The 27897-nt window shown below is 43.3% G+C and overlaps 1 protein-coding gene across 2 annotated transcripts in view; it reads right to left on the minus strand.

Moving 5' to 3' along the window:
• The window catches only part of LOC124619300 (eyes absent homolog 2), a 760861-nt gene that overhangs the window by 195572 nt on the left and 537392 nt on the right, over positions 1-27897 (minus strand). The window contains exon 1 of one of the 2 annotated variants that reach the window (XM_047145587.1): positions 25736-27604. The exons of the other annotated variant lie outside the window; for it this stretch is intronic. Within the exon in view, the coding sequence (XP_047001543.1) occupies positions 25736-25807 (72 nt within the window). The 5' untranslated portion in view covers positions 25808-27604. Of the gene's footprint in view, positions 1-25735; positions 27605-27897 lie in introns of those variants that run through there. 2 annotated transcript variants of the gene reach the window in all.

Here is a 27897-nt window from a genome sequence, read left to right on the forward strand (position 1 = left end):
ACAACCTTGTCTCACTCCTTTCCCAACCACTGCTTCCCTTTCATGTCCTCAACTCTTGTAACTGCCATTTGGTTTCTATACAAATTGCAAATAGCCTTTCGCTCCATATATTTTACCCCTGCCACCTTCAGAATTTGAAAGAGAGTATTCCAGTCAACATTGCTGGTGCCCTCGTGAATTCCACTGAGTTGTAGGAGGTGCAGTGCCGTACTCTGTATGAGAATCACACGGCACGGTTATAACAGAATCGCAGCTACTGAAACGGAGGACGCAGAACACATTTCGTTGCTGTGTATCGCCATCCCGACTCGACGCACATTCAGTTATGATGGAGCGAGCGAGCCAGCTACGCCATGGAGACCCGTACCAGCCTCAATCTGAAGAGGAAACTTTAAACTGGCGCCAAGATAAACCTTTCGTTTCGGTGCGTAAGTTAAAATCTACCCCAAGGTTCCAACTTCAGTCGTGTAAAACATATAGTGCTGTGAAATCGGATGAATCTTTTTGGAATACCCCGTATATCATCAATCAATTGGGACTGGAATACTAAGTCTTTGCCTATTGTGAAGTGAAAGCTGTGAACAAATGTAATCTTCCAGTATGATGCAATCTTCTTCTTTGTCAAATTCATTTTATTTAACACTGAGGCCGGATGCTCTTCCTGTCACTGCAGTCGTATGAGCCACCTGTCTGAGAATTGTGCAAACTTTGTTCCGTGCGTTATCATATTTTATCTCTTTGTGCATCGAATTTTCTGAGACAGGCAGCCCAGCATCTGCCAAAACAAGCGTGAGACACCGCGCGAAAACCACACTCAGAATGGTCGATCAACCAACCACGGTGGTTAATGTGCCGCGCAGATTCGATCTGGGTCTGGCACATCTGTCTCACAAGCTAGCACACTATGCATTAAGCTATATGAGCAGTCTGAAAAAAAGGGGAGGGGGGGCAGGGAGAGGGAGAGGGAGAGGGAGAGGGAGAGGGAGAGAGAGAGAGGGTAAGTTAATCAGGTCACAAAGAAACTAAAGACATTCGCTGCCAGTGGGCACTGATTTATATCAATGTGGCAAGTTGAAAATTTGTGACGGAGCGGGATCCGAACCCATGTCTCCTGCTTACTAGAGAGAGTAGAGAGAGAGAGAGAGAGAGAGAGAGATGAACGTAAGTTAATCAGGTCACGAAGAAACTAAAGACATTCGATGACTGTGGGCACTGATTTATTTCAATGTGGCAAGTTGAAAATTTGTGCCGGATCCGAACTCACGTCTCCATCTTACTAGGCAGATATGCTGACCACTACGCCATCCGGACACAGTGGTCACCACAATCGCACGGACTACCCCAGCACACCTCCTCTCAGACCTAATATACATAATATATATATAATATATATAATATAATATATATATAATATATATATATAATTAAGGCGAAGATCCCTAGAGTGCAGATGCACACCAAGCTCTAACCCTTATGAGAATCTTTGTTGATCCATTATGGACTGTGGGACAGCGGCTGGCATGTATTTCTTGATGCAATAATTTACCAACAGCCGTATGTATTGTAGAAATTTATTTTAGAACTCCTTATATGCTACCAGTTTCGGCATTACATTGATGCCACCTTCAGGCCCCATACGTCATAGTCATAAAATCGCTATACACGGAAGAAGCCATATAACTGGATCCGTGAACCAAATCGCTATGCAACAACTCTTGGTTGCCAGGCGACACAGACTGGGGCGGTTGATCTTTGACCACACATCGATGTTTGCAAACCGCCTCAGTCTGTGTCGCCTGGCCACCAAGAGCTTTTGCTTAGCGATTTGGTTTTTGGATCCAGTTATATGGCTTGTTCCGTGTATAGCGATTTTATGACTATGACGTATGGGGCCTGAAGATGGCATCAATGTAATGCCGAAACTGGTGCATATAAGAAGATCATAAATAAATTTCTACAATACATACGGCTGTTGGTAAATTATTGCATCAAGAAACTTATGAGAATCAGCGAGACGCCGCAACTAATGAGGCTACTAAGCAGGGGCACTGCACTAGTAGTGTGTGATATAAGTTGAGAATTTGGGTCTGATGAGAGGCGTACTAAAGTGGTCCGTGCGGTTGTGGTACCATTGTGTCTCGATGGCGTAATGAACAGTGCATCTGCCTAGTAACATGTCCGAAAGAACGGACACCACATATATATAACTGAAGTAAAGACGGCCAATGACCCCTTCAGTGCAAATGCACACCAAGCTCGAACTCGTACGGGAATCGGCGAGATGCCATGAGTAATGTGGCAAATAAGAAGGGGCACTATACCAATAGTGTATGGTATAAGTTGAGAATTTGTGTATGACCGGAGCCATACTACAGTAATCTGTGCGGATGTGGTGACTACTGTGTCCAGATGGCGTATTGGTCAGCGCCTCTACCAAGTAAGCAGAAGATACAGGTTCGAATCCCGGTCCGGCACAAATTGTCAACTTGCCTCATTGATTCAATTCAATGCCGACTGACAGCTGATGTATTTTATTCCTTTTTGTCTTCATTCAGAGTTGCTGCAGGATCAAAATGGTGTCTGTTCGTTCAGACAAGTCCGAAACTACAGGCATCACATACATATAAGGTAAATGAATTTTAATATTACCTTACGTTAATATTACCTTACGGTAGTATATTAATTCTTTTACCATATTTGTGGGTGGTGCTTCTTCGGTCTCCACCAGGAAAATTCAAGGCAAGTTTTAAGAAACATTTATGTGTATATTTCTTTTTTCTTTTACTATTACCAAGCAACTACACAGCTGTAGAAACTCACGGTTACAAAGGGCTGAGTGATGCCCTATGGCAGCAATTTCTTAAACAGCTGTTGTTGGAAAGTGCACATCGCAGTTTTAGAGCCGTGTGAACTCATTAGGGGGTTGCACGATGCCGTTGTGAAAGTTCGGCCCTGCCTCACGGCCGGGAACTGGGAAACGCTACGGCGGCCGGGGCTCCATCAATCACTGAGAGGTGAGGTGAGGCGAGGCGAGGGACTCCGAGCTGTGGCCTGGGTTCCACGGACCTCCGTCTAACATCCTGCCGAAGAGCCGCTCCTGGCTGCAACGAGTGCTATCCTGAGGGTTTAATCTCACGGAAAACGAAAGGCTTTGTGACTTTGGTGACACAATGAGCGAGTTTTAGCGCTCACTTGAAACTGGAAGAATGCTCTCAAAGTCCTGTGAGTACTTCATTTCGAGAATCCGTGGTCGCGATTCGAAAGGTGCCTTCGCAGCTGCTTGGTTACGAATCATTGAACCGTTGCTAGATCAATATCAAATATTCATTTTTGATTGACAAGATAGGGTTAACACGCAGGTTCATAGTTTGATCAGTCCAGTTCCCGCGCAGAGCATTACAGTGCCTTAAATAGAAATGTACATGAAACCGTTCAAACACTGACGGAATACAATACGCAGGTACTTGACCATAATTTACACTACTGGCCATTAAAATTGCTACACCACGAAGATGACGTGCTACAGACCCGAAATTTAACCGACAGGAAGAAGATGCTGTGATATGCAAATGATTAGCTTTTCAGAGCATTCACACAAGGTTGGCACTGGTGGCGACACCTACAACGTGCTCACATGAGGAAAGTTTCCAACCGATTTCTCATACACAAACAGCAGTTGACCGGCGTTGCCTGGTGAAACGTTGTTGTGATGCCTCGTGTAACGAAGAGAAATGCGTACCATCACGTTTCCGACTTTGATAAAGGTCGGATTCTAGCCTATCGCGATTGCGGTTCATCGTATCGCTACATTGCTGCTCGCGTTGGTCGAGATCCAATGACTGTTCGCAGAATATGGAATCGGTGGGTTCAAGAGGGTAATACTGAACGCCGTGCTGGATCCCAACGGCCTCGTATCACTAGCAGTCGAGATGACAGGCATCTTATCCGCATGGCTGTAACTGATCGTGCAGCCACGTCTCGATCCCTGAGTCAACAGATGGGGGCGTTTGCAAGACAATAACCATTTGCACGAACAGTTCGACGACGTTTGCAGCAGCATGGACTGTGAGCTTGGAGACCACGGCTGCGGTTACCCTTGACGCTGCATCACAGACAGGAGCGCCTTCGATGGTGTACTCAACGACGAACCCAGGTTCTGTATACAGCATCATGATGGTCGCATCCATGTTTGGCGATTTCGCGGTGAACGCCCTTTGGAAGCGTGGTTTCGTCATCGCCATACTGGCGTATCACCCGGCGTGATGGTGTGGAGTGACATTGGTTACACGTCTCGGTCACCTCTTGTTCGCACTGACGGCGATTTGAACAGTGGACGTTACATTTCAGATGTGTTACGACCCGTGGCTCTACCCTTCATTCGATCCCTGCGAAACCCTACATTTCAGCAGGATAATGGTTCAAATGGCTCTGAGCACTATGGGACTTAACATTGATGGTCATCAGTCCCCTAGAACTTAGAACTACTTAAACCTAACTAACCTAAGGACATCACACAACACCCAGCCATCACGAGGAAGAGAAAATCCCTGACCCCGCCTGGAATCGAACCCGGGAACCCGGGCGTGGGAAGCGAGAACGCTACCGCACGACCACGAGATGCGGGCACAGGATAATGCACGACCGCATGTAGCAGATCCTGTACGGGCCTTTATGGGTACAGAAAATGTTCGACTACTGCCCTGGGCAGCACATATCTCTCGCCAACTGAAAACGTCTGGTCAATGGTGGCCGAACAACTGGCTCGTCAAAATACGCCAGTCACTACTCTTGATGAACTGTGGTATCGTGTTGAAGCTGCATGGGCAGCTGTACCTGCACACGCCATCCAAGCTCTGTTTGTCTCAATGCCCAGTCGTATCAAGGCCGTTATTACGGCCAGAGGTGGTTGTTCTGGGTACTGATTTCTCAGGATCTATGCACCCAAATTGCGTGAAAATGTGATCACATGTCAGTCTAGTATAATATATTTGTCCAATGAATACTCGTTTATAATCTGCATTTTTTCCTGGTGTAGGAATTTTAACGGCCAGTAGTGTATTTACTATTTTTAATCGATAAATTTTTCCAAAGCTGCATACGTCTGTTTACATAGCTGGAAAGTTCTAACTACTTGAGAAGACCCATGTTGAAACAAATGCGCCCCTATCGTCTTCTTTCCGGTTCACATCATGAAATGTTCAGTTTACATTCGTTCAAGTGCCGTTTCTTCAGGAGCAGCTTCGTTAGACGTCTGACACACAGTCTCTGCCCGCGTACTTTTCCGATCAAAATTCTATTAAACGCACGGAATTTCTCGAACACTTACACCTTTGGAGGTGCACCAGAATTCCGACATCTAGTCATTGTGAAGCTCAAAGTGGGGCTATTCTTCGGGAATTACTCTCAACGCTGAGCTGACATTGGTTCACTATCTAACTTACCACCAACAGCTGCATCTTACCCAGCATAGAAAGTTCCAGAATACCAATTAAAAAATATCTCATCTCACTCCAAATAGCATTCCGTACTGGGTAACATTGTTTTCTGGAGACTATCTCGAAAACGAAGCCGGTTATCGACTCCCACTTGCATTGTCGAAAATTCAATACCGATGCATCCACTGCCACAGCACGACGAAGGAAGGAAGATTAAGGTTTAATAGCCTGTTGACGACGAAGTTATTACAGACGGAGCACAATCACGCACAGGAAGAGGATGCAGAAGGTACTCGGCAATGTGCTTTCCAAAGGAACTATCGCGGCATTCATCATGATCCACTTAGGGAAACGTAATCCGTTTGGTCGGACGGTTGTTGAATGAACTCTGCACCTTCCGAATGCAAGTGCTGTGCGTCACCTCGGTCCGTAGAGTCCAAAGACAAGAGCTGAGAAGTGAGGAACATTCCCAGACATGGAAATGTTCATCTAAGCCTTCACTGAAACCGGTCTTCAGACTGCCCCCCGGGGAACCCCATCGGTCGTAAGACAGAAGTTAGAACTGCATAACTTGAAGGAGAATGCGCTAGTGAGACTTCCATCGCACAATAAATCGGAGAGTTAATGTTCCACGCCTGGCCACTGATTAAGACCCGTACAATGGCTAATGGTTCAAATGGCTCTGAGCACTATGGGACTTAACTTCTCAGGTCATCAGTCCCCTAGAACTTAGAACTACTTAAACCTAACTAACCTAAGGGCATCACACACATCCATGCCCGAGGCAGGATTCGAACCTGCGACCGTAGCGGTCACGCGGTTCCAGACTGTAGCGCCTAGAACCGCTTTGCCCCGTACAATGGTGTGCGATTTTTTGTGACTACTCGCATTCGTATAGTTGCTGCAACTGTTGAGTAGTTGGATCATCACCAACATCTCAAATTCTGTTGCTCTCGATAGATAAAATATCCTCTAATTCTGATCTGGCGTGTGTCACTGCAACAATTTTGAATGTTTCCACAAGAAAGGTTCAGGAACGCTCATCATCTTCTCTCGTTAACTTTATTAGTCTTTTAGCGTATTCTGCACACACATCTGCGCAGTGCTTTTAGGTATTGCTGTACCAAAGGCTTTCTCAGTAATAATTACTTTCACTTTCTACCGAGTGGAATGACCTCTTCAGCCAGAAAATCAAGTTTCTCAAATGAAAGAACAATTAGGCCTATAACCAGAAAAATTATAAAAGTTGCATCACACACTTGTTAAATAACTGAATGCCAAACGCCGGAAAGAAAAGGAAAAGAGAAACTAAGTCGCTAAAGGCTATAAAACAAATGATATTTCGAAGTGGACACTGGATTCGATAGCACAATGGTGTATAAATACGTCCATAACTTACTTGTACTCTTTTACTATCAGTACCTGGATTTTTTTCCAAATTAAAGACATTAGTGCATGGTTATGTTAATTAATACCGTAATCAGAAGTAACAATATCGAAAAAAAATATTTCTCGACGTTTCGTTTTCCACCGTGGGAAGGGATGGGACATACAGGGATATTATTCATAAGCGCCTCTGGCGTTTCAGAAGACGACTGTGCAAGAACAATAAGACACACAAAAAACTGTCACTTGTCTGTGGTTACAGCATCTCCGCATTACAGGTGCTCAATAGGGGCACCATCTGTGTTGCGGCAAACATCTATACCAGCGTGCAGTTCATTTAGACGAATTGCCCGGAAAGGCGAGACAGCGAAGCGCTTAGCAAACCTTTTCACTGGGTTGCCTACCTGCAGGTGTGAATTAATTCGGTGCTACAATGCGGAGCGGAGGAAATAACAATTAAAACTTCAGAAGAGCAGGTGCAAGCTGTAATCATAAGAATTCTGCAAGTCATTAGCTCCCTTTGCCAGTGGGATTCTGATACACAGCAATGGCATACAGCAAATTCCCGCTGCTCCTATGTTCGTGGCATACGCACGTCCCAATGGCAGTGAAAGGGTTAAAGGCATACACCGTTTATTGAGTCTTACACTGTCAGAAAGAGAAAGATTCCTGTGACAGAGGGAGCGGTTTTGATTGAGTTTTATTTTAAAATTGTAGAATCCTTCCCTCGGTTTTCCATCACAAGTACAGCTACTTCAGTATTGTTTCTTTTGCCTTTGTCTTGCATATGTTTCCCACCGGGGCTGTGACGTCCGTCAGCAGAGCGCCTGTTGTACTACTGTACTGTACTGCGCGCGTGTGTGCGTGTGCAGGAAACGATGCAGGGCCGCTTTTTCCAGTCGCTATTATTGTTTTTTTGCTCCGCCGGACGGGGACCAGGACATGCGCGCGACGACGTCACAGCGGCAGAGGAAAAAGCGCGCCCAGGCCACGGCCCGTCCCCACTGCACCCCACCCCGCCCCATCCCACCACACGGATGCCGTGGATTTGCACGAGCCCGCGTCCCCGTGCCGTGTCTCATGCACTCAACAATCTCCGTAATGGGCATGAACTCCTCATTTCCAGAAACGCAACTGGAGTAAATCGCGAACAAAACGCAGTAAGCGTTTACATTTCACTCCACGGTATTTACGGAAGCACTTCTCTGTCAACTAGGAACGTACAAAACGAGCAAGTATCTACCAACAAGCAGAAAACAATAGCCGTTTGTGGGAAATGTTTTAGGAGGGCCAAAATAGTGCTCAATGTTGATAATACACTAGGTTGCATTACATCTTTAACCCTAGAACACTGAAGAGGAGAAAATGTTACATTGTTACCAAAACATGGTAAATTTTAATACTCCATATTTTATTCAAAGGAAGTCACAATTTATAATTTATGCACTAGTTAATTACAATTATAAGATCTCAAATGTACGTCACATAGAAAATAGGTACGAATGTCCTGTTTAAAACCTTATATTGACAATAACAGACTGGCGGGAACCGCGAACTGGTACCAACAGCAATCGTTAATTTTACGAGAGCTTACTAATCCAGGATCACAAATGCAGACTTCAAGATTAATATAAAAAAATACAACAAATTAAATGGTCGTAGTAACAGACCCATTGGCAAACTGGTGAAATGACCTCTAAATTAGAATATGACAATATCTCAAATCTTGCACTGGTTTTTGATTGTGGGATATGAGCACATGTCTGTCCGCAGCTCGTGGTTGTGCGGTAGCGTTCTCGCTTCCCACGCCCGGGTTCCCGGGTTCGTTTCCCGGCGGGGTCCGGGATTTTCTCTGCCTCGTGATGACTGGGTGTTGTGTGATGTCCTTAGGTTAGTCAGGTTTAAGTAGTTCTAAGTTCTAGGGGACTGATGACCATAGATGTTAAGTCCCATAGTGCTCAGAGCCATTTCAACCATTTGAAGCACATGTCTGCAGATTAAGAAAACAAAAGGGGAGAATATTAAGGTTTTAGATCCCATGGGAAACGAAGTCATTAGAGACAGAACACACACAAACTGGGACTGAACAAAAGTGTGGAAGGAAGTCGGTTGCGTCTTCTTCAAAAGAACCCTGTCGGCTTTTGAGGTAAGCAATTAAAGGAAATTTCAGTCGCAGTCTTCTGATTGCGAGCCCAGTGTCTTACCTCTGTACCTCCTTGCTCGGTGGCAACAGAAATATCGCAGTTGAGATTTGGGAGCAGACGGAGCTTGCGTCTAGTTAATTGTGGGAAACCACCTTCCAGCATCATTGTTTTGTCTCCTTCACCTATCTTGTCAGTTATTCTTCCTCTTTAGTTTTAGCCTTCTACCCCCAGTGCTTTTTCTTTCATTTTCTCTTCTGCTGACTTTTTCCTATTACAGGTAACAGAAGGAGTTCATGGCCAGGTGAACAGGAAGATGGACCAATAAGCAGCAGATATGCTTCAGCGTTTTTCCGGCATAAGTTTTCATCATCATGCACGCCTCAAACTTTAAAACGTTCCAGCGCATTTGCTGTTTCTTCTTGGTACAGTACATTAATCGAAAATGGTGAATTTTTCGGAGTACAAAATTGGATGAACTGTGGGTTTTCGAAATTTATAGATAGCCGATTTGTGCAAATCCAATTAGTAATAGTAAATGTCACTTACTGTTTTCTCTGTCGATGTTGCTTTCCATGGCCCAACAAAAGTATTTGTATTATACGTAAAGCGATAAAATCTGTTTCCTGATTCATAAAAAATGCTAGATCATTGATGCAGAGCACGAATAGGAATGGGACCACGATCGAAACCTGCGAAACACCTATTGTAATTTCTTGTAAAGATAACACAGCTTCTCTTTGCTAATTACTAGAGCAGTACTCTGTAGTTTACTGCCGTCTATATCTTACAGTGGAACGCATGTTTTCCTATAATAAATAAAACAAACGTCGGATGGCTCCCAACCCAGGTTAAGTCTTGTAGTCGGTTTGCGTGTCACTCTCGCTGGTTATATCATTAATCACGTTCTCATTTGGAGTAAACATGTGGACCACGTTGCAGACGATTCTCCTCACAAAAATCTGAGATAGTCACATGGAATCGAACTCGGAACCTTCTCTTCAATAGTCAGTAAATGTAACGACTAGCCCAAGGAGCTGGTCATCTCATCTAATAGAATGTTTCGACTGGTATAGACAAAGTTCGCAGACTATGCGAACTGGCCGGATTTGATCTGGTATTTTTTATTACGAGCTCAGTGACTGTATAACTAGTAGTCCGATTAACTATTATTTGTACAGGTATCTGGCAACCTTTGATTACATTACTAATACCGTCTGGCAATTTTTTAAATTGTTGGAATGGGAGAGTGGTCGGTAGTAAACGACAGCGTAGGAGTCGAATTCCTTATAAAGAAGCCCAACAGTGACGTCCTTTAATGTTTCCGGCTTAATAATGAGCATTTGACGATGAACACTGACTGCCGTTTGTACAGGGCGATTAAAAAGTAACTCTACACACGTCGTGGTGTAATGTATGCATCAAAATAAGAGTGAAATATTAAATGAAGTTTATTTCGAAGTTGCTAAACAAAGTTATGGAGTAGAGTAGGGATCACAAGTGCAAAACAAACACTTTCTTCTCAGAAAGCAACGATTCGAGGAGGCTCTAAATTCTAAACAACTACATTCTGTACATTATGCCACAACATGTTCAAAATGACATTCGTGTAGATGAAGACAATGACGTGCTCGACGACTTATCGCTCACGGAATGTTGCTGGCTCCGTTCATCTCATTTTTCACAGTCGCACAGCCATTTTCAGTTCGCTGCTGTAGGTGTGCTACATTCTCAGTATCAACACCATACACGAGCTCCTTGAGACGGTCCCAAATGTAAGAGTCCAGGGGGTTAAGATCCGGACATCTAGAGGGCCAAGCAACTGGTTCTGCATGAACTATCCACTTATCTGAATAAGCAATACTGAGATACTCTCAGGCCTTGAGGCTGAAATATGCAGCGTCACCGCCATGCATAAAACATAAGTTGGTTCGTGTAGCAAAACGGATATCATGAAGCAGACCACCCAAACCATGTTACCATGTTCCAAAAACTGTCGATACACCTTGCCAGTCAGGCGCTAGGAAACAACATGCGGGTCCGAGTAACTGATTGTACACTACACCACACCAAATGTCCACTACATGACGACGCTGACATCCTCGTAGTTACCCGAGGAGTCTCATTCGGCCACAGATGCATGTAATGTGCGTTCACGATACTCACGTGAGTAGAGAGGCTCTCGACCCTAAACTGTACGAGACTACCGATCAGTGGATACGCTGCATGGCACTCGAGTAACCAGTGACAGAAATTCTGAATTCTGGGATCATCTATAGGTGTCAGCTCCTGTACCTTCTGGAGGTGAAATTAGTTGGACTGCTTTCTCCGAAGCAGAGGCCATACAGTTGACTGAGAAACCGCTGCAGTGACCAGTATACGGCGCGTGCTTATGGTCGGATTTTTCATGTACCGTTTCCAGGATGTTCTCGACACCCATTCCATCCAGCTGGGGCCGATATAAACGTGGCGCAACACGAATGTCATATTTCCTTAAATTTCTACCCACAAATGTGAAAGTCTGATGGTTTGGAAACATTTCCATATACCATCGTCATGCTGCTCGGTATTGCCTTCCAGTGCGCTGTAAGAGATGGTACATATCCACTACTCACCATTTGAATACGTCAGCGTGCCGTACACAACGCCTGCAGTCTATGAACTACCGACTGGTCTATATGATGCCATTACACTACGACGGCGCCATAGAGTACAAAGGATCACACCGAATTCAAGTAAACAAAGGTGTTTCGTGCTATGATCAACCGAGTAGTGCAGAGGGGTGTACAAAGTAACATCAGTCGATATGCAGGCGAACACGATATGCCAAAAGCCAGTACTGGCCCATGATATAATGCCTGCCACAAATGACATTATTCACCATAATTCGGAAATTGCCGCGCGGTCTTGGCCGTCTTGTCACGGTCCAGCGGCTCCTCCCGTCGGAGGTTTGAGTCCTCTCTCGGGCATGGGTGTGTGTGTGTGTGTGTGTGTGTGTGTGTGTGTGTGTGTGTGTGTGCGTGTGCGTGTGCGTGTGTGTGTGTGTGTGTGTGTGTGTGTGTGTGTGTGTGTGTGTGTGTGTGTGTGTGTCGTCCTTAGCATAAGTTAGTTTAAGTTAGATTAAACAGTAGGAACCGATGACCTTAGCAGTTTGGTCCAAAAAGACCTTACCACAAATTTCCAAATTTTCGGAAATTAATCAGTTTCAGACTAAACTTTATTTAACATTTTACTCTTATTTTGATGCATATGTTACACCTACGATGTGTTACAGTTACTTTTGGATAACCCTGTATATAACAATCTTTTAATGTCTCACTAAAAATATCATTAACCCTAGGTCTATTCGAACTTGTATTTTTGAGGATTTTGGTGAGTTTCCTTATTTAGCAGGGAGGCTAGAAGATCGAGTACCACTGACAGAAAAAGAGGTGAGACCGAGGGCCTACCATTGATGTCGAAATAATGTGAGAAAATGAATTTGTGAACGCAGTCAACAGACACATAACCCATTCTCCGTTTATAGTCTTTCACTACTACTACTCTACTCCGAACAGCTGCCTAGCGTCACCCCCACGTAGAGAGCATACTTAGGCAAAGAGTCGATTTATTCTCGATGTCTGAGGAGACGTAATTTCGTAGAAAAACCAAAGCCGTGGAAATCCTCTTAGGCAGCCTGTGTCTGGGCCGGCGATTAGCGAACAGTAATCAGCTTAGGGCAAGGAGTGCGCCGGTGGAGCGCGAACGCTGCCGAGACAGGTCGCTAAGCCGGCCGACACACGGGGCACCTGCCGGCCGCGCCGTGGGAACACTACTGCGCGTGCACCGGCGACACCGCCTTGCCTTGGAAGTCAACAATTGCTCAATGAAAAGAATTGCTGGAGCTCGAGCCTGCTTCAAAGGTAGTCCAGAAAATAAGACCCCCCACACAATGAGAACGTGGCACCCCGAGCGGTGAAAGAGCTTACGCGTGTTTAGGAAGCGGCTATCGTATGTAGCGGTTCTTTCTCCCGAAAATTGCAAAATTATGTAAATTTTCTAATGTGCAGAACCTAACCCCCCAGTTAAATTCATCGGCAGTAATTTTCCAAGTCCTCGAAAAGTCAGTGACAAAGTGGGCAGTCATCGCGCATCCTTTGTTATTGACGACCTTGTGGTGCAGGTGTGGCTGCGCACCTTAGACAAAAGTCGCTTTGCGTTACGATTAACCTCTATATGTCTTCATCCGCAATCAATAACCTATTAAATCAGACGTTTTTATTGGTGATACGAGCACTGTACTACGCATTTCGTACGCACATACGCCATTCGTCCGCTGCCTTTATGCCATAAACTACAAAATAAAAATAAAATATTATCCTGTCTAAGCTATTGTGGCAGTCTGTCGTTGCTGTGCCCTTCCTTTGTTTATTAGTAGTTGGGTAGCTTCACCTCATGCTGCAAATTTGATATAGCGTCACTGTACTCGTATTTTACGGCAGTGTCAGTTATCGTCGTCAATAAAGATGCAACAAGTCACATCACGTGAGAAAGCAGCGCGTGGCGCTGTAAGGTCACACTGTTTTTCGTCGCGTGGCATGGCGTGTTAGGGCAGAGCGTACGAGTGAAAGTTACGCATAATAAGCCACTAGATGATGGGTGACAACCGAAAACGGTGCCAACGTAACCAATAAAAACATGCGAATTAATAATACTATGTGGCTAGTCACGTCATAGATATGTAGCTACATTTACATCTGCAGTTAGGAGCCAATTTGGCACACGGTGTAATTTGGTTCCGTAAACTGGAAGCGACAATTCAGAACAAGAGGCGCGGAATGTTTATTGTAAATGCCGTGCTGACTTCATGCCGCGCCACGTATGGGCAGCGTACAACACATTTTCTGCAAGAGTTGTGTTAGCTGCATGCCCATCTGGCTTGTAGTCGGCATCTTGTAAGCGCCAACAACCATCCCTTCTTAACTCTGATGTTCACAGTGATGGAAAGGCACAGACTGCTGCACATTGGTTCTAGAGGCAGATGATAGACGTTAGTGACACAGGAACACAAAATCTCATACCACGATCTTACTTTCGATGGAGTATATATCGAAAAGCCAATCAATGATTGTTTTACGTGTTAGAATAAGCGATTCCATATGAGCTATGTTTCCCTCGCATTTACTGTTGCAAGGAAACAGTTTCTTGTGGATGTATGTTCCATCTATGCAACTAATTGAAGGCAGCTTGTTTACTGCCATAAGAGTTTCGCTTCTTTTGTTTGTTAAGCACCTTCAGTGGCGATTTCCAGCGCTGTTAGCTCATATGTGTGGTCCTAGAGATGTGTTCATTAGTCTAAATGCTCCAATTCGCCGATTTGTGATGTGTGCAAGTGGTGTATGCGATGTGTTGAATAACATGTTGGTGAAAGAACGCCGGAAATTGGCCAACAGTAGCATGGAGACCAATGAACACATCTCCAGGACCCCACACGCATGAGCTAACAGCGCTGGAAATCGCCACTAAAGATGCTTAACAAATAAAAGAAGCGAAACGCGTATAACTACAAACAAACTGCCTTCAATTAGTTGCATAGACGGAACATACATCCACGAATTTTCAAGCAACTAAGGAACGACGGTAAACAGAAAAAAATGAAAAAAAAAAACAATTTCTGTATGACACAAATAATTCATAACGAGAATGAGAAAAATTACGTGATTAAAATATTGACATGAAGGTTTCTGTCTCCACCAAACTATTTAATAACTCATCTACGTGTTTCGTTTTGTACGCTATGTTTCTTCCCGTAAGAATCGGAATAGAACTGGCTAAGTCTACAAAACCACGAGTTAATTCCTGAATGAAAATGTCCTGTAAAATGTATTTTTTAAACTTATTGCTTAATGTTATTTCACACCAAAAAAATACTGGTTAACAACTAGCAAACAAGTAAACAAAAAGGAAATGTGTCAATTCCGCGTACGTGGAATGCCTGCAAGTTCAAATAATACTTTTGTTTCAGTACTATACGAGGGCTATTCGTTTATTAAGATCCGAACGGTTGCGAAATGGTTAAGTTCAGCGAAAATCCCATAAAGTTTTGCGCAGAACTGTTGGGCAGCGTCTCTAGTACGCCAGTCGATCGCATCATATCGCTCTTTTCAGTTCAGAGCGCACAGTGATCACGAAAATATCTCTCGCCAAGTATGAGTGCCTGCTGACAGATTTCGCCTGACTTCATACAGTCCACATTACGTAACTGTTACGCATTTCCTTCTTCATGACAGTTTTTTGCCGCATACTTCAGGGGCAATGCAGATGCTCCTGCAGCGTTTTCGACGGGAAGTGTTTGATCCCTCTCCGTACAGATCGGATTTGGCCCCCTCAGAGCCTTCACATTAGCTGCTGACTAAGAAGACAACATTTTGGCACAAAAAACGAAATGCAGACCAGCGTAGAGAACTGGCAGAAAGCACATGCGGCTGCCTTCAATGACGAGGGTACCGAAAACTTGGTAGAACGATACGACAGAATCAGAGCGGCGACTATGTAGAGAAGTAGCTGGAAGATTTTCACTGCGGCTTCCATTTTGCGAAACATCAGCAATTAATAAATGAGTAGCCCTCGTACAATACTGAGTAGGTGAAACTGATATTATTAAATACCTGACCTTGGTGTTGCTACTAAAGCTCCTACCAGCGACCAAGTTTCATCGTGACTACGTTCATAAATTTCAGTGCAGCACTGGAGCGCTAGTCAACAGTCTTTGCGATGACTGCCCAGTAAAGTTATCACGGAATAGACAATAGAAAACCCAGAATGCTAATACAGCACACTTAGCTACGACGATCTGTATGTTAGTACCCTTTGCAATTTTTCTATGAAATCACCGAGGGAGATAACGTAGTCTTGACGTTGAACTAGCATTCGGAAGAAGAGATGTTCAGACCTTGGCTTTCAGCAGTTTCCCTAAATTACTTAAGGCTAATGCCCGGATGTTTGCAGTATAAGCATCACACCCGATTTCATTCCGTATTCTAGTCCAGTGTGGGCTTGGGCTCGTCTCTAATGACCTTGTCGTCGACCGAACTTCAAATGCCTGTCTTTCTTCCATTACAGAGGGTAAAGAACCACTATCAGAAATAGTGTAAACAAGAAAACCGCTACGCATCGGTGCGATTTCATCTTGCTCAAAGTCTATTAGCTTGTATCAAAAATAAGGCACCACGTTGTAATGGAACTAGCGGTACACGCAGTGCAGGGAAAACCAGGACGAAAACAAACCTTTGCTGTGCACAGGCAGAAAAGCACAACAAACGAGGGGCGTCTGTAACCTGAATAAAATATGCCTCCACCGACACGAATCTATGGGGCGTACGGCAGAACGTAACTCATACAGAAAGTCAACGACCACATACAGAGGAAACGGAAGGCGTGTCGTAGCGCAGGCGACAATAAATTTCGCAAGCGGCGCGAGATGCCAGCTGCAAGAATAATTCCGCCGACATTGTAAAATAAACAGCCTCCTCAAGAAAACATAGCTTCACATGACGCTTGAAGACGAATAGCCTAGAGTTTTCTCGCAACTCGTGACAAAGCTGTGCTGAGTAATTCCTTTCATGCACACGGAGAGAATTTTTCTGACTACCAAGCAATAATTACTGGTACCAACGAATTAGATCTGAAACTTATGATCCTGATGTGTTCAATTTCCCATTCTCTCTACAATTTTTTCCAACTATACAACTACTGAAGCCAATCATAATAGATAGGAAACAAGAAAATAGGGAATAACATCATCTTTTGAAGCAAGTACTACCAGGCTTTCAGAAAACGTACAAACCGAAACTCTACAAAAAATACAGCATATTCACTTCCGTAATGAAAAATTATCTTTTATAAATTAATAAGCTCGAGGGAGTCTTCCATTCTTTTTTTTTTACATGGTATTTTCACGATTGACCAGTCCCTAAAATACTGTGTAGGAAATTAAAATCATCAGACCGACTGGAAACAAGGCAAGAAATCTTCTAGTGCTCACGCAGGGGAAAACATAGAAATCACAGTCTTCGAGTTGTTTGGGTTTACTTCACTATCAAAGTTAGTACTGTAACGGATTGCTAATTTTCGTACACAATTTCATTCATCATTTCGCGCGTCTATTAGCAGCGCCAGAGTCTAATACAACAAACACAGTAATCTGATGTATTTTTCAAGCATTCACTCATGAAATTTATATGGCATTACACATTGACGTGATTCCATAGCAAGGAGTGGCTAAATGTGAGAATATGGCAAGACTAATACGAAATAATATGTATATCCTCAATCAATTTATGGTAACTATTTAGGTAAATACACCTATTAATGGCATCATAATACTTTCATTCACTCATGAATTTGAAGCTAATAATCCAAAAGAGACTGACAGAAACCATAACATCTACAATAAGGTACCATGAGGAAAAACCTCAATTAAGCTTGTGCTCAGAAAGCTATTAACTGTAGGGTCGAAAAGATTTTGATGACGCAATAGAGCAACTGGTACACACTTAGATTACTACTTCAAGAAACTGAAGTCAGTTCTTACTGGTGAATTATTCTGGTCCACAGTCGAAGCATTAGCTATAGCTTCTAAAAACTAAAACAAAGTTTCATCTTTAAATATTCTACAAATGTCTATGTATTATAAATTTATAAAATGATGAATTCAACATTGAACTAAGCAATTACGAAAGTAGCTGAGTCATCTTCAAAATTTCCAACAGGTCACTTGCTCTACTTTTTCTTTAAAATTTACCATTAAATATCAGACCTGACATCGTTAATTGAGGAAAAAAGCGATCCGTAATAGTGCACTAGAATTTATCTGTGTTGATTGGAATATAAAGAAGCTGTCAGATAATGTTTTGTTGTCGTTGAACAACCGTGTTCAGAGCCACAAAAAATACTAAGGAGCGGGTATAACCTTCAGCAATGCAACTTTTTTGGTTACGTCTCATAGTGTGTTTTGTGAGACCAGTTGCATTATAAGCTATTGCACGTTATCTTGTCTTAATCGTTAAACATTTAAAAAAATAATTATGATATAATTACCTGAAATTGTCAAGATGGAGAGAAGCGACCTCAAATATATTTATGTGTCTGTAATTGTTTTAAAAAGTATTAATTTTTCTTTTAAATTGTCTATATTGCGCCGGCCGCGGTGGTCTCGCGGTTCTAGGCGCGCAGTCCGGAACCGTGCGACTGCTACGGTCGCAGGTTCGAATCCTGCCTCGGGCATGGATGTGTGTGATGTCCTTAGGTTAGTTAGGTTTAAGTCGTTCTAAGTTCTAGGGGACTGATAACCACAGCAGTTGAGTCCCATAGTGCTCAGAGCCATTTGAACCATCTACATTGCACTTAGTAACAATAATGCTATTACTATCTAATTGCGACTTAGACAATTAAACGTTTATAAATATTTAAAAAATTGTATATCAAAAAAGTTATATTTTGAACTTTCACCAACGTGCTTTTTGATCCTGTTAATCGTTTGCCTATAGTTTTCCTAACTCTGTAAATGGTTATTCAACAAGTGAAACCGGTTATTCTGTTTCTTTATATTGCGATCAAGACAAATATATTTATAGTTATTTACATTAAATGGAAGGCAGTTTTATTGAACAGCTGTTTGCCTTATTATGACAGTTAATGATTTCTCGAAACAGGCTGTGATCACAGATATAGAAGAGATGTCTTTGAATTATATCGAACGCAATAAATGTAGCTTCTGCTGTGTTACTGTGTAACTACAAGGGAACCGAATAAGGCACAATGTTAACGATCTCACTAAAATAAAACTAAGAAAAAATTGCCCAATGAGTACATCTGCAAGACTCAAGGTGCATTGAACTATTAATTTTACCTGTCACCAGCTACCACTGCAGATACACTATGCTGCACGAAGATAAATTTGCAAGAAACTTTCAAGAATAAAATTCAGTAGTAAGACGAGACAGCTGCGCATCTTTTATTCCGGCATGTTAACAATGCGAGGCTGCATGCGACTTAGCAGGCTATTCGATCAACTTAGCAAGATATTCATCCATCCATGGCAACTGTTGTAGGACAAAAGCAGATTCGTAGGTTAATTGACAGTTGTGGCGGTCATTTTCGTTCTTGAGTATTACAGAGTTTCGTGAAGGAGAACAGGAAGAACGTATTAACTCGTAGCTTCCCTAATACCACTGGCCCTAGTTAAGCAGTACGTTATGGCGATACTAATACTTGAAATCTAGTAATAAGACGTCGGAAATGAAGAAATGACACAAAGTGCATTTTCAGGTTTTCGTAGCGTATTCTGCTCTTTATTAGATAATGAACTGTATTTGGAATCTTCTCGGTGGGGTGATCACGCTCGCCGGCCGAAGTGGCCGTGCGGTTAAAGACGCTGCAGTCTGGAACCGCAAGACCGCTACGGTCGCAGGTTCGAATCCTGCCTCGGGCATGGATGTTTGTGATGTCCTTAGGTTAGTTAGGTTTAACTAGTTCTAAGTTCTAGGGGACTAATGACCTCAGCAGTTGAGTCCCATAGTGCTCAGAGCCATTTGAACCATTTTTTTTTTATCACGCTCTTTCGTGGTACAACAGCTAGTACCTTCTACGAAAGCGAGGAGAAACCATTGACAGAAGCCAACTAAGTGTCTTCAGTGCAAATTATTCCTGGAATCCAGGATGTTTCCAAGATAGATTCCAAGAAGAATTCATCAAAAGTCAAGTAACAGTGTGACGCAGATGTTAAAGACTAGTTTTTGTCAACTCATCTTTGCAAGCTGGGTACGAAAAATTAGGATACGTGATCAACTTTCTCGGAAGAAATATTAGAACGTAGTTGTTTACATGCGCGGAAATAATCACATTCTGTGAATGACAATGTTTCACATCATTTACTGTCTACGTAGATGTTGAAAGCATCTGCACACTGCGGAAATTTGAGTAGTTACCTGTTATGAGTTCACTGTTCCAAATAGGGCCCGCGCTGATGATACACTTCAACAGCAACTACTTTGGCAACACAGCGCACTAAAGGCAAATAAAGGGTAATTTAGCCCATTTTGATAATTAATCAATAACGGCAGCCAGCATGATTAGGATTCGAATGTCGTACAGGGAGGAACTGCAGAAGAAAATTTAAAATTCAGTGTCCGGTGACATTAGGGTTATTACAGGCTGACAATTAGCTGCGTTAGTCAAGGTTGGCACAAGAAATGTATATTCGTCTACTGAAGGAAGCACCTTGAGGCTTTTCATGGAGAGACAAGACAAACTACGTTGTGTTCATAAAGTGGTAGTCTGCCTTTCTACTCAAAAGTCATAGATGAGGACTACGAACAACTAACCACCATCTCGGCTTCACCACAAAATAGTGCTGTCTTACACTTTTTGCACCAACTTACGTATCCAGAAACCTATTCAACAGGCAGATTGATTAACTAGAAATTTAATTACGAACTTCTAACTGAAAACCATAAATTGTCAATTGCTGTATTTTTCTCATGACGGTCTCATGCAGTTTCTCCATCTTCAGACAGATGCATTTTTCCTCTTCTACAAGACGTTTTACGTTCGCCACGGCTAAAACCTGGTGTTATCCACCGACATGATTATCAGAACTCCAAAACCGTAACTGAGAAAAATGAGCGTTTATTATTCATATCTATGTATCATGTCATGTGAGCCCCAAAGCGATCGAAACCATAAGATTGCTTGAAGTGTGAGTTTGATCTCCACAGAACTGAGAATTTCATACAAACACTCACTGCCAGTGTGTGTTAATAAAAATAGCGATTAAATGACAAGTTATTTATGAAACACTCGCTGGAAATTGGACTAGCTGCCACCGAGGTATGGTGGTTAGAACTTTAGGCAACTATTTGAGAATATTTTTGTTTTATTCTTTGTGAAATCTCTGCTGCTGTCATTTCATTCTCAAGTGTGGTTTTAAAAAGCGTTGCTGAAATTACCACAATAGCGTATTGGCTCAAAGAAAACAAGCATCACATTTAAAATGCCACAATGTAATAAAATGCATTTGAGAATTAGAATTTTTTCTCTAAACTTGCCGTGCGGAAGACACATTAAATAAATAGAAACGATGTGACAGCAGAAAACCTCTTCGTACTGAAAACTCTATCTCGATTCCCGGTGACTAAGCCAGAATAACCTGTAGCAGTGTGTAAGGTTGTCCAATCAGCTGCTTCTGTCAATGAGAATAGTTCTTGAGCATTTGCTCACCAAAGTACTACAAACTAGAATGCGCTGCACTAATGCAAATCACTATGGGATTGTGTTTGACACAGCATTTTACATTTGTTCTAGCTGCTTTGTTTACAGTAACAGATAAACATTAACACAGTGTAACGAATTTACAAGAACGTCTGCCAGTAACAGCAACATTTTTAACATGTCGAACTTCTTGCAGGGAAAAAAAAAAAAAAAAAAAAAAAAAAAAAAAATGAACGGAGCAGTCCGCATAGACGCAAAGTTCACGAATAATGTCACTGACATTTATGAAAAGAAAAGCTCAAGACAGTAATTGAAGGTTATTTACGTACGTAACCGCTCAGACTTCATGGAGTGGACCACACTACAACTACGTAAGGTAAAACTATCTACAAGCCGAAGGATGGTCATATTGGAGATAGTTTCCCCTTTAGCTTCCTTCTATCTCTGAACTGATTTATTCGGTGCGGTTATAATGGCATTTTCAGTCTGACATAGGCTCCGAACCACGATGTGCCAAAATTTTTCACATTAAAGAAGTGATAGGCGACAGAAAAAAATTCTTGGACCGCTTGACGAGAGAGCCCCGGGTTTTGGATTTATAGCCTGGCACATACTCAGTGAGGTAGAGAATCACACTTTAATAAATAAGGATTAAAAACAAGTCAGTGACCTCTCTTCCACCATAAAATAAGCAAGCACTATGTATGGAGTAAAGCAGAACAGCGCCATCGCGACAAGACCGTGCCGTGTTTTACAGGAGATCTTCCTTGATGGGCAACGATCTGCCGCAGATTACAGTAACACTGTTACGCTGTCGCATTCACGAGGACACCAGTAAAATAACCGTTTGGCTATAAGGATTTAGATTTTCTGTGTTTTGCTAAATCGCTTAAGGCAAATGCTATGATGCTTCATTTGAAGGGTACGCCCGATCGACTTTCCCACCTTTCCCGGATCCTACTTTACTTTGACTCTAGAATTCGTAGTCGACGGAATGTTGATCTCTAATATTTCTTTTTACACTAACATATTTTTAGGTGGTCTGTTTTCCAAGTCAGAATCGTACTGTGTTATTTATAGCATTTTCTCTGCTCGCTTAAGGACACATGGGCTGCTGTGCCGTTATGTATTTGCTCAAGGAAGGGAGATCGAATTCAATAAATCACAAAGGTAGTTCGGATCAGGATAGGGTAAGTGAGGGAGGGAGGGAGGGATAGAGAGAAGGAAAGGCGAGGGCGAGGGGAAAGAGAAAGAGAAAGAGAGAGAGAGAGAGAGAGAGAGAGAGAGAGAGAGAGAGACCGCGTCTGTTGAAGAAACCATCTTGTCATTAGTTGGAAGTAATATCTACATCTACATCTACATCTACATCTACATTTATACTCTGCAAGCCACCCAACGGTGTGTGGCGGAGGGCACTTTACGTGCCACTGTCATTACCTCCCTTTCCTGTTCCAGTCGCGTATGGTTCGCGGGAAGAACGACTGTCTGAAAGCCTTCGTGCGCGCTCGAATCTCTCTAATTTTACATTTGTGATCTCCTCGGGAGGTATAAGTAGGGGGAAGCAATATATTTTATACCTCATCCAGAAACGCACCCTCTCGAAACCTGGCGAGCAAGCTACACCGCGATGCAGAGCGCCTCTCTTGCAGAGTCTGCCACTTGAGTTTATTAAACATCTCCGTAACGCTATCACCGTTACCAAATAACCCTGTGACGAAACGCGCCGCTCTTCTTTGGATCTTCTCTATCTCCTCCGTCAAACCGATCTGGTACGGATCCCACACTGATGAGCAATACTCAAGTATAGGTCGAACGAGTGTTTTGTAAGCCACCTCCTTTGCTGATGGACTACATTTTCTAAGCACTCTCCCAATGAACCTCAACCTGGTACCCGCCTTACCAACAATTAATTTTATATGATCATTCCACTTCAAATCGTCCCGCACGCATACTCCCAGATATTTTACAGAAGTAACTGCTACCAGTGTTTGTTCCGCTATCATATAATCATACAATAAAGGATCCTTCTTTCTATGTATTCGCAATACATTACATTTGTCTATGTTAAGGGTCAGTTGCCACTCCCTGCACCAAGTGCCTATCCGCTGCAGATCTTCCTGCATTTCGCTACAATTTTCTAATGCTGCAACTTCTCTGTATACTACAGCATCATCCGCGAAAAGCCGCATGGAACTTCCGACACTAACCTAATGAGACTGGTCGTACAGAGATTTGAACCTCGCTTCTCTGGGATAGGATACCAGAGTCTTGACCTCTGCAGCGCTTCCTTTTGCTCCAATAATAGTGAAACTCATTTGCAAGAAGTCAACATACGAAATGACTGTTCGGGAAACAACAGATCGAATTTACTGAGGACTGATCAAGTTCTATGCATATTGCCGTCAGCTTTCCCCAGTGAACAAATCCATTTATAACTAATGTAGTTGTAAATTTCTCAGTGTCTGTAGACAAATAACAATGGGTCTAAAACCAACTTCTAAGTGAATTGCTCTAAAGATATAATGAATCAAGACTCACTAAATTTACAGGTTGAAATATATTTTGCGCAATGATAAAACGGAACATCAGAAGCACTATGGAAGTTCGGGGAAAGAGATACCTCAATGTTGAAAGAAACTTTCAGCACATTTATGTCATAGCTCGATTTTCTGACATGTGACTCTGTCTTACACCACAAGCAATATATCAAGGCAATCGTGGCTGTTTTAACAAATGGGGTGCTACATACTTGTCTGCATGTGAAGCGATGCTATGGTGATTCTTTTCCCTGACAAATGGCTTGGTTCAAATGGCTCTGAGCACTATGGGACTTATCTATGGTCATCAGTCCCCTAGAACTTAGAACTACTTAAACCTAACTAACCTAAGGACAGCACACAACACCCAGTCATCACGAGGCCCCTGACAAATCACGGAAAGGCTTTCCGGCACGATATTGTGTTACGCCTAACGAACAAGGTTGTTCCGTCTCCCATTGAAGCAGCACTACAGCGTCGCACAGTAAACGACACTGCGACAGATGCTTTATCAAAGAGTTATTGTCTGCCGAAATAGAATATTTCCCTAGATTTTTACTGTCCATTTAGGTGTATATCCTTCTTGTAGGTCCCGATACCTATCACATATGTCAACCGGGCTTTTGCTTTCACGTGGTTTTATAACATCGATATTGATCTATTTTATGCTACTGTGTTCTGCGAGAACGCAGCAAACACAGTCTAGAAGTCTTGCTGCTTATGCTGTATACAGACGGCGATCCAGCGCGTACAGCTCGCGGTATCGTTATTGCACATATTATTACATTTTGTCCTAAAATATTGCTACACAATAATCAGATTGTACATAGAAAGCATGTTGGTACAACACCCAACTTGTGTTCTTCAGTTTTACGTCCCATGCGTTACAGAATTGACACTGCGTCCATCAGTCATGCCATAGAGAATATAAGCCAGTGTGATACTTCGAACTGCAATTATGTTGGGATGGTGAGAACGATGCGTAAATAAGACAGATAGGCACCTCATTATCCTGCCGGCAACTGATGCTGATATAACAACTGCCGACTATCTACTGAGAAGGATGGTATCATATAATTATTGACTTTACTTAATTACCTATTACAGGACGCATACTTCACAATACCAGTACATTATTTACGGGCGATGAAGTTGGCTTCGGGAGAGTATTTTCATAAAGATCGCATAAATATCTGGTGTTACCTTAATAGATTGCAGGGAAATGCGGTTGCTGACTATGGGCCTCGAACGAGTACGCTCTACAGCAGTTCACTCTCCGTTTGGATACGCGTAGTTTTATTTCACTAAGGAAATTAGTCACATCTGAAAACTGTCTTAACGTACAAATGCCTACAGCAAAGAAGCTAGGTGATATGACAACAGGTACTGCATTTTGTAATTCGTTTAACAGATTTACTACCAATTCTGCGCTCCTCGTGAAGTACGGTTTCAAATTGGTACTGACAAAGTAGATCGTACTATGAATCGACAGGCTGCAACTAGTTGCCTGCAACCTGTGTGGTACTGTAAATCTGACACGAACAAAAAGCTTCAGACATAAGAAAATATTATATGAAACAAATTTTTAAGTTTGCAGATTACGCAAGGAAGACGAGAACAGTTGTTCGAAATATAAGCGAAAGTTTCCTGGGTCGGTGTTTCTCAGAGCGATCGAAAAGCAGCCTACTGCCGTTTATGTATGACTGGTGTATGTCGTTATGAAGTAGAGGTTAAACTTTCTGGTATATCAAAACATGTCGCAGAGCGAGGAATCGAACCATACCACACAAGCAACATTTTCGGAAACTCTCTTCTGTATGTTGTTATAGCTTACAGTGACGACAAGATTCAAGAATAGATTTGCCACATGTACGGTGCAATTCCTCCCATGCTTTAACTGCGCCTGCTACAGGAAAAAAACCCAGTAAAACGGGTTTGAGCAAGAGTGCATGCGTATATGAAGAATGGTGAACAGCCGGCACTATACCTGGGGTGAGGTGAGGGTGGCGTCGCCCAGTCGAAGTCCGAGGCTGGGGCAGCACGGGATGAACGTCACCATGGTGCTCAAGTTGTCGCCGTGATGCAAGGTACTCCGCTCTTTCCGGGCACAGTCACTTACTGACCTCGATTGTTCCAAATTAGCACTAATGCCGGCAGAGACATCTCTCGCGCTAGAAGAAGTTGACCCCTCGTGTTTTTTGGCACTATATCGAACTTCAGAGCGTTTCTTTAAAGGAGCACACTCGGAGCACTTAAAAGATTCCTACTGTTTATTCCTCATAAATACGTCGAATGTGAAATACTTCGTACTTACCTAACTTTGTGCTAGAGGAATAACGCGTTGAAGATAACTATAGGAAGAACACAAGTTGTACGCACTTCAGCGCGCTTGCGCTGGTAACACTAACAGCTGTGAGCACATTACTATAAAAGAAATTTCACGGTGCTATAACCGTGAATGACTGTTCAATACCACAAATTCTTGTCATCTTTCGTTCGTGTCTTTTCATAGTCTTCAGGACAGTTGAGATTTATTGTAAACTGTTTTTCATTTTCACCACTTTTCTATATTGTCAATATTTCTTTCGCAGCGATCTACCGTAACACCGCTGTACAACTTCTCTCTTTGGCAAAATTTTTCTTCGCCGTCGCGGTGGAGTCCAAATGATTCGCTCCAAAGTCCGTCACACAGTGTTTCTTGTTTTCGAGCATTCAATTACTACACGGTGATAAAAACTCCAACTCAGATCTAATGACAGTCGTACATACGTCCTCATACTATTTACGTGGCAGCTGATTAGAAAAGCACTTCATTATTTTACTTTGCACTTTGCATAGTGTGTACGGAAGACCGCTGTAGTCGGCGTATGCACCAATAAATGAGTTAACAATCAGATCAGCGGCGCGCCAACAGCCCTTTTGCAGCAGGAGAAGAGGTGAGGTGGAGTGGAGGCCCGAGAGAAACACAACTGTTTGCTGTGACAGTGTAGGGCGGCCGGCACCGCCAGCGCTTTTGATCGCCCGCTGCTGTTGACGCGAGCGCGTCGTCGGCTTCGCTCGTTTCCCTGACGCCGCTTATGGGCACTGTGCGCTGAAAAGCCGGCGTACTCTCCAAACAAACGCAGCGGCTGCGGCAGCCGCCGGCAAGTAGCAGCGACTGACAACGGCTGCTGAAGGAGCAGGCGCACGTGCAGCAGCCGGCAAACTCGGGACTCTGCGCTATCACAAGGCTTCGGATGTAAATTGCCCTGACAGTTGCCTATGGGGCATAAAACAGAATTACTGAAACATGCAGGCAACACGCACCTGCCGTTTAAGAGGCTCAGCAACGGGGAAGGTAATTTGCAACACAGTGTGTCACGACTAGGCCAGTGTCACTTCCAGACCGTGTCGAAAAACCACAACGCCAAGACAGTTAAAAATGTCAAAGATCATACTGACATATAATGCTGAATGGATGGTAATCAATGACTTGCTGTCTCAAACACACAGATATTTCGTGACAAGTCTAAAAAGTATCCAGCGTTTTCTGTGCCTTCTGATGCATAGCAACAGTGAAATTGAAATTAATTCGCTCTCTATCTCTGTCTCTCTCTACGTTATTCACCGCGCAGAGTAGCTACGATTCGGTGAGGCGTGCGGTCGTTCAAGACTTCTGTTAATCCTAACCGAGAAAGCTCTGCGGGACCGTCACCAGTGTCGACACCGAAAAGCCAGCGAAAGCAGTAAAAACGGCAAACTATGTTGTTCTCGGACCATGTGGGCAGATAATGAAGACCTCACTTCTATTATTTAAGTGGTAGCCTCAAATTGACATTAATGCGCGGAGAATTTAGCCGCAGTGTCGTCGCTGGCGAGGGGTCGCAGCGAGAGGAGAACGGAGAGGGGGGAGGGTGCAGAGGCGCGGGGGGGGGGGGGAGGGGAGGAGGAGGGGAATCACCCACAAAAACAAGAGCGCAGCGCACACGCGCAGCCGGCCTGACGTTTGCTCGGGAAGACGAATGGCGCGTCCCACGCGCGTGTGAGCCGTGGCGCCGCACACACGCAAGGACTTACTCTAGCGAGAGAGCCTCAGCGGGTGTCTTTCAACTATTTACCCAGAATGTAGAGGAGTTCCGTTGCTGATTGCACTCAGCGGATCAGAAACGA

The sequence above is a fragment of the Schistocerca americana genome, chromosome 6, assembly GCF_021461395.2.
Source record: "Schistocerca americana isolate TAMUIC-IGC-003095 chromosome 6, iqSchAmer2.1, whole genome shotgun sequence".
Classification (NCBI taxonomy): Eukaryota; Metazoa; Arthropoda; class Insecta; order Orthoptera; family Acrididae; genus Schistocerca; species Schistocerca americana.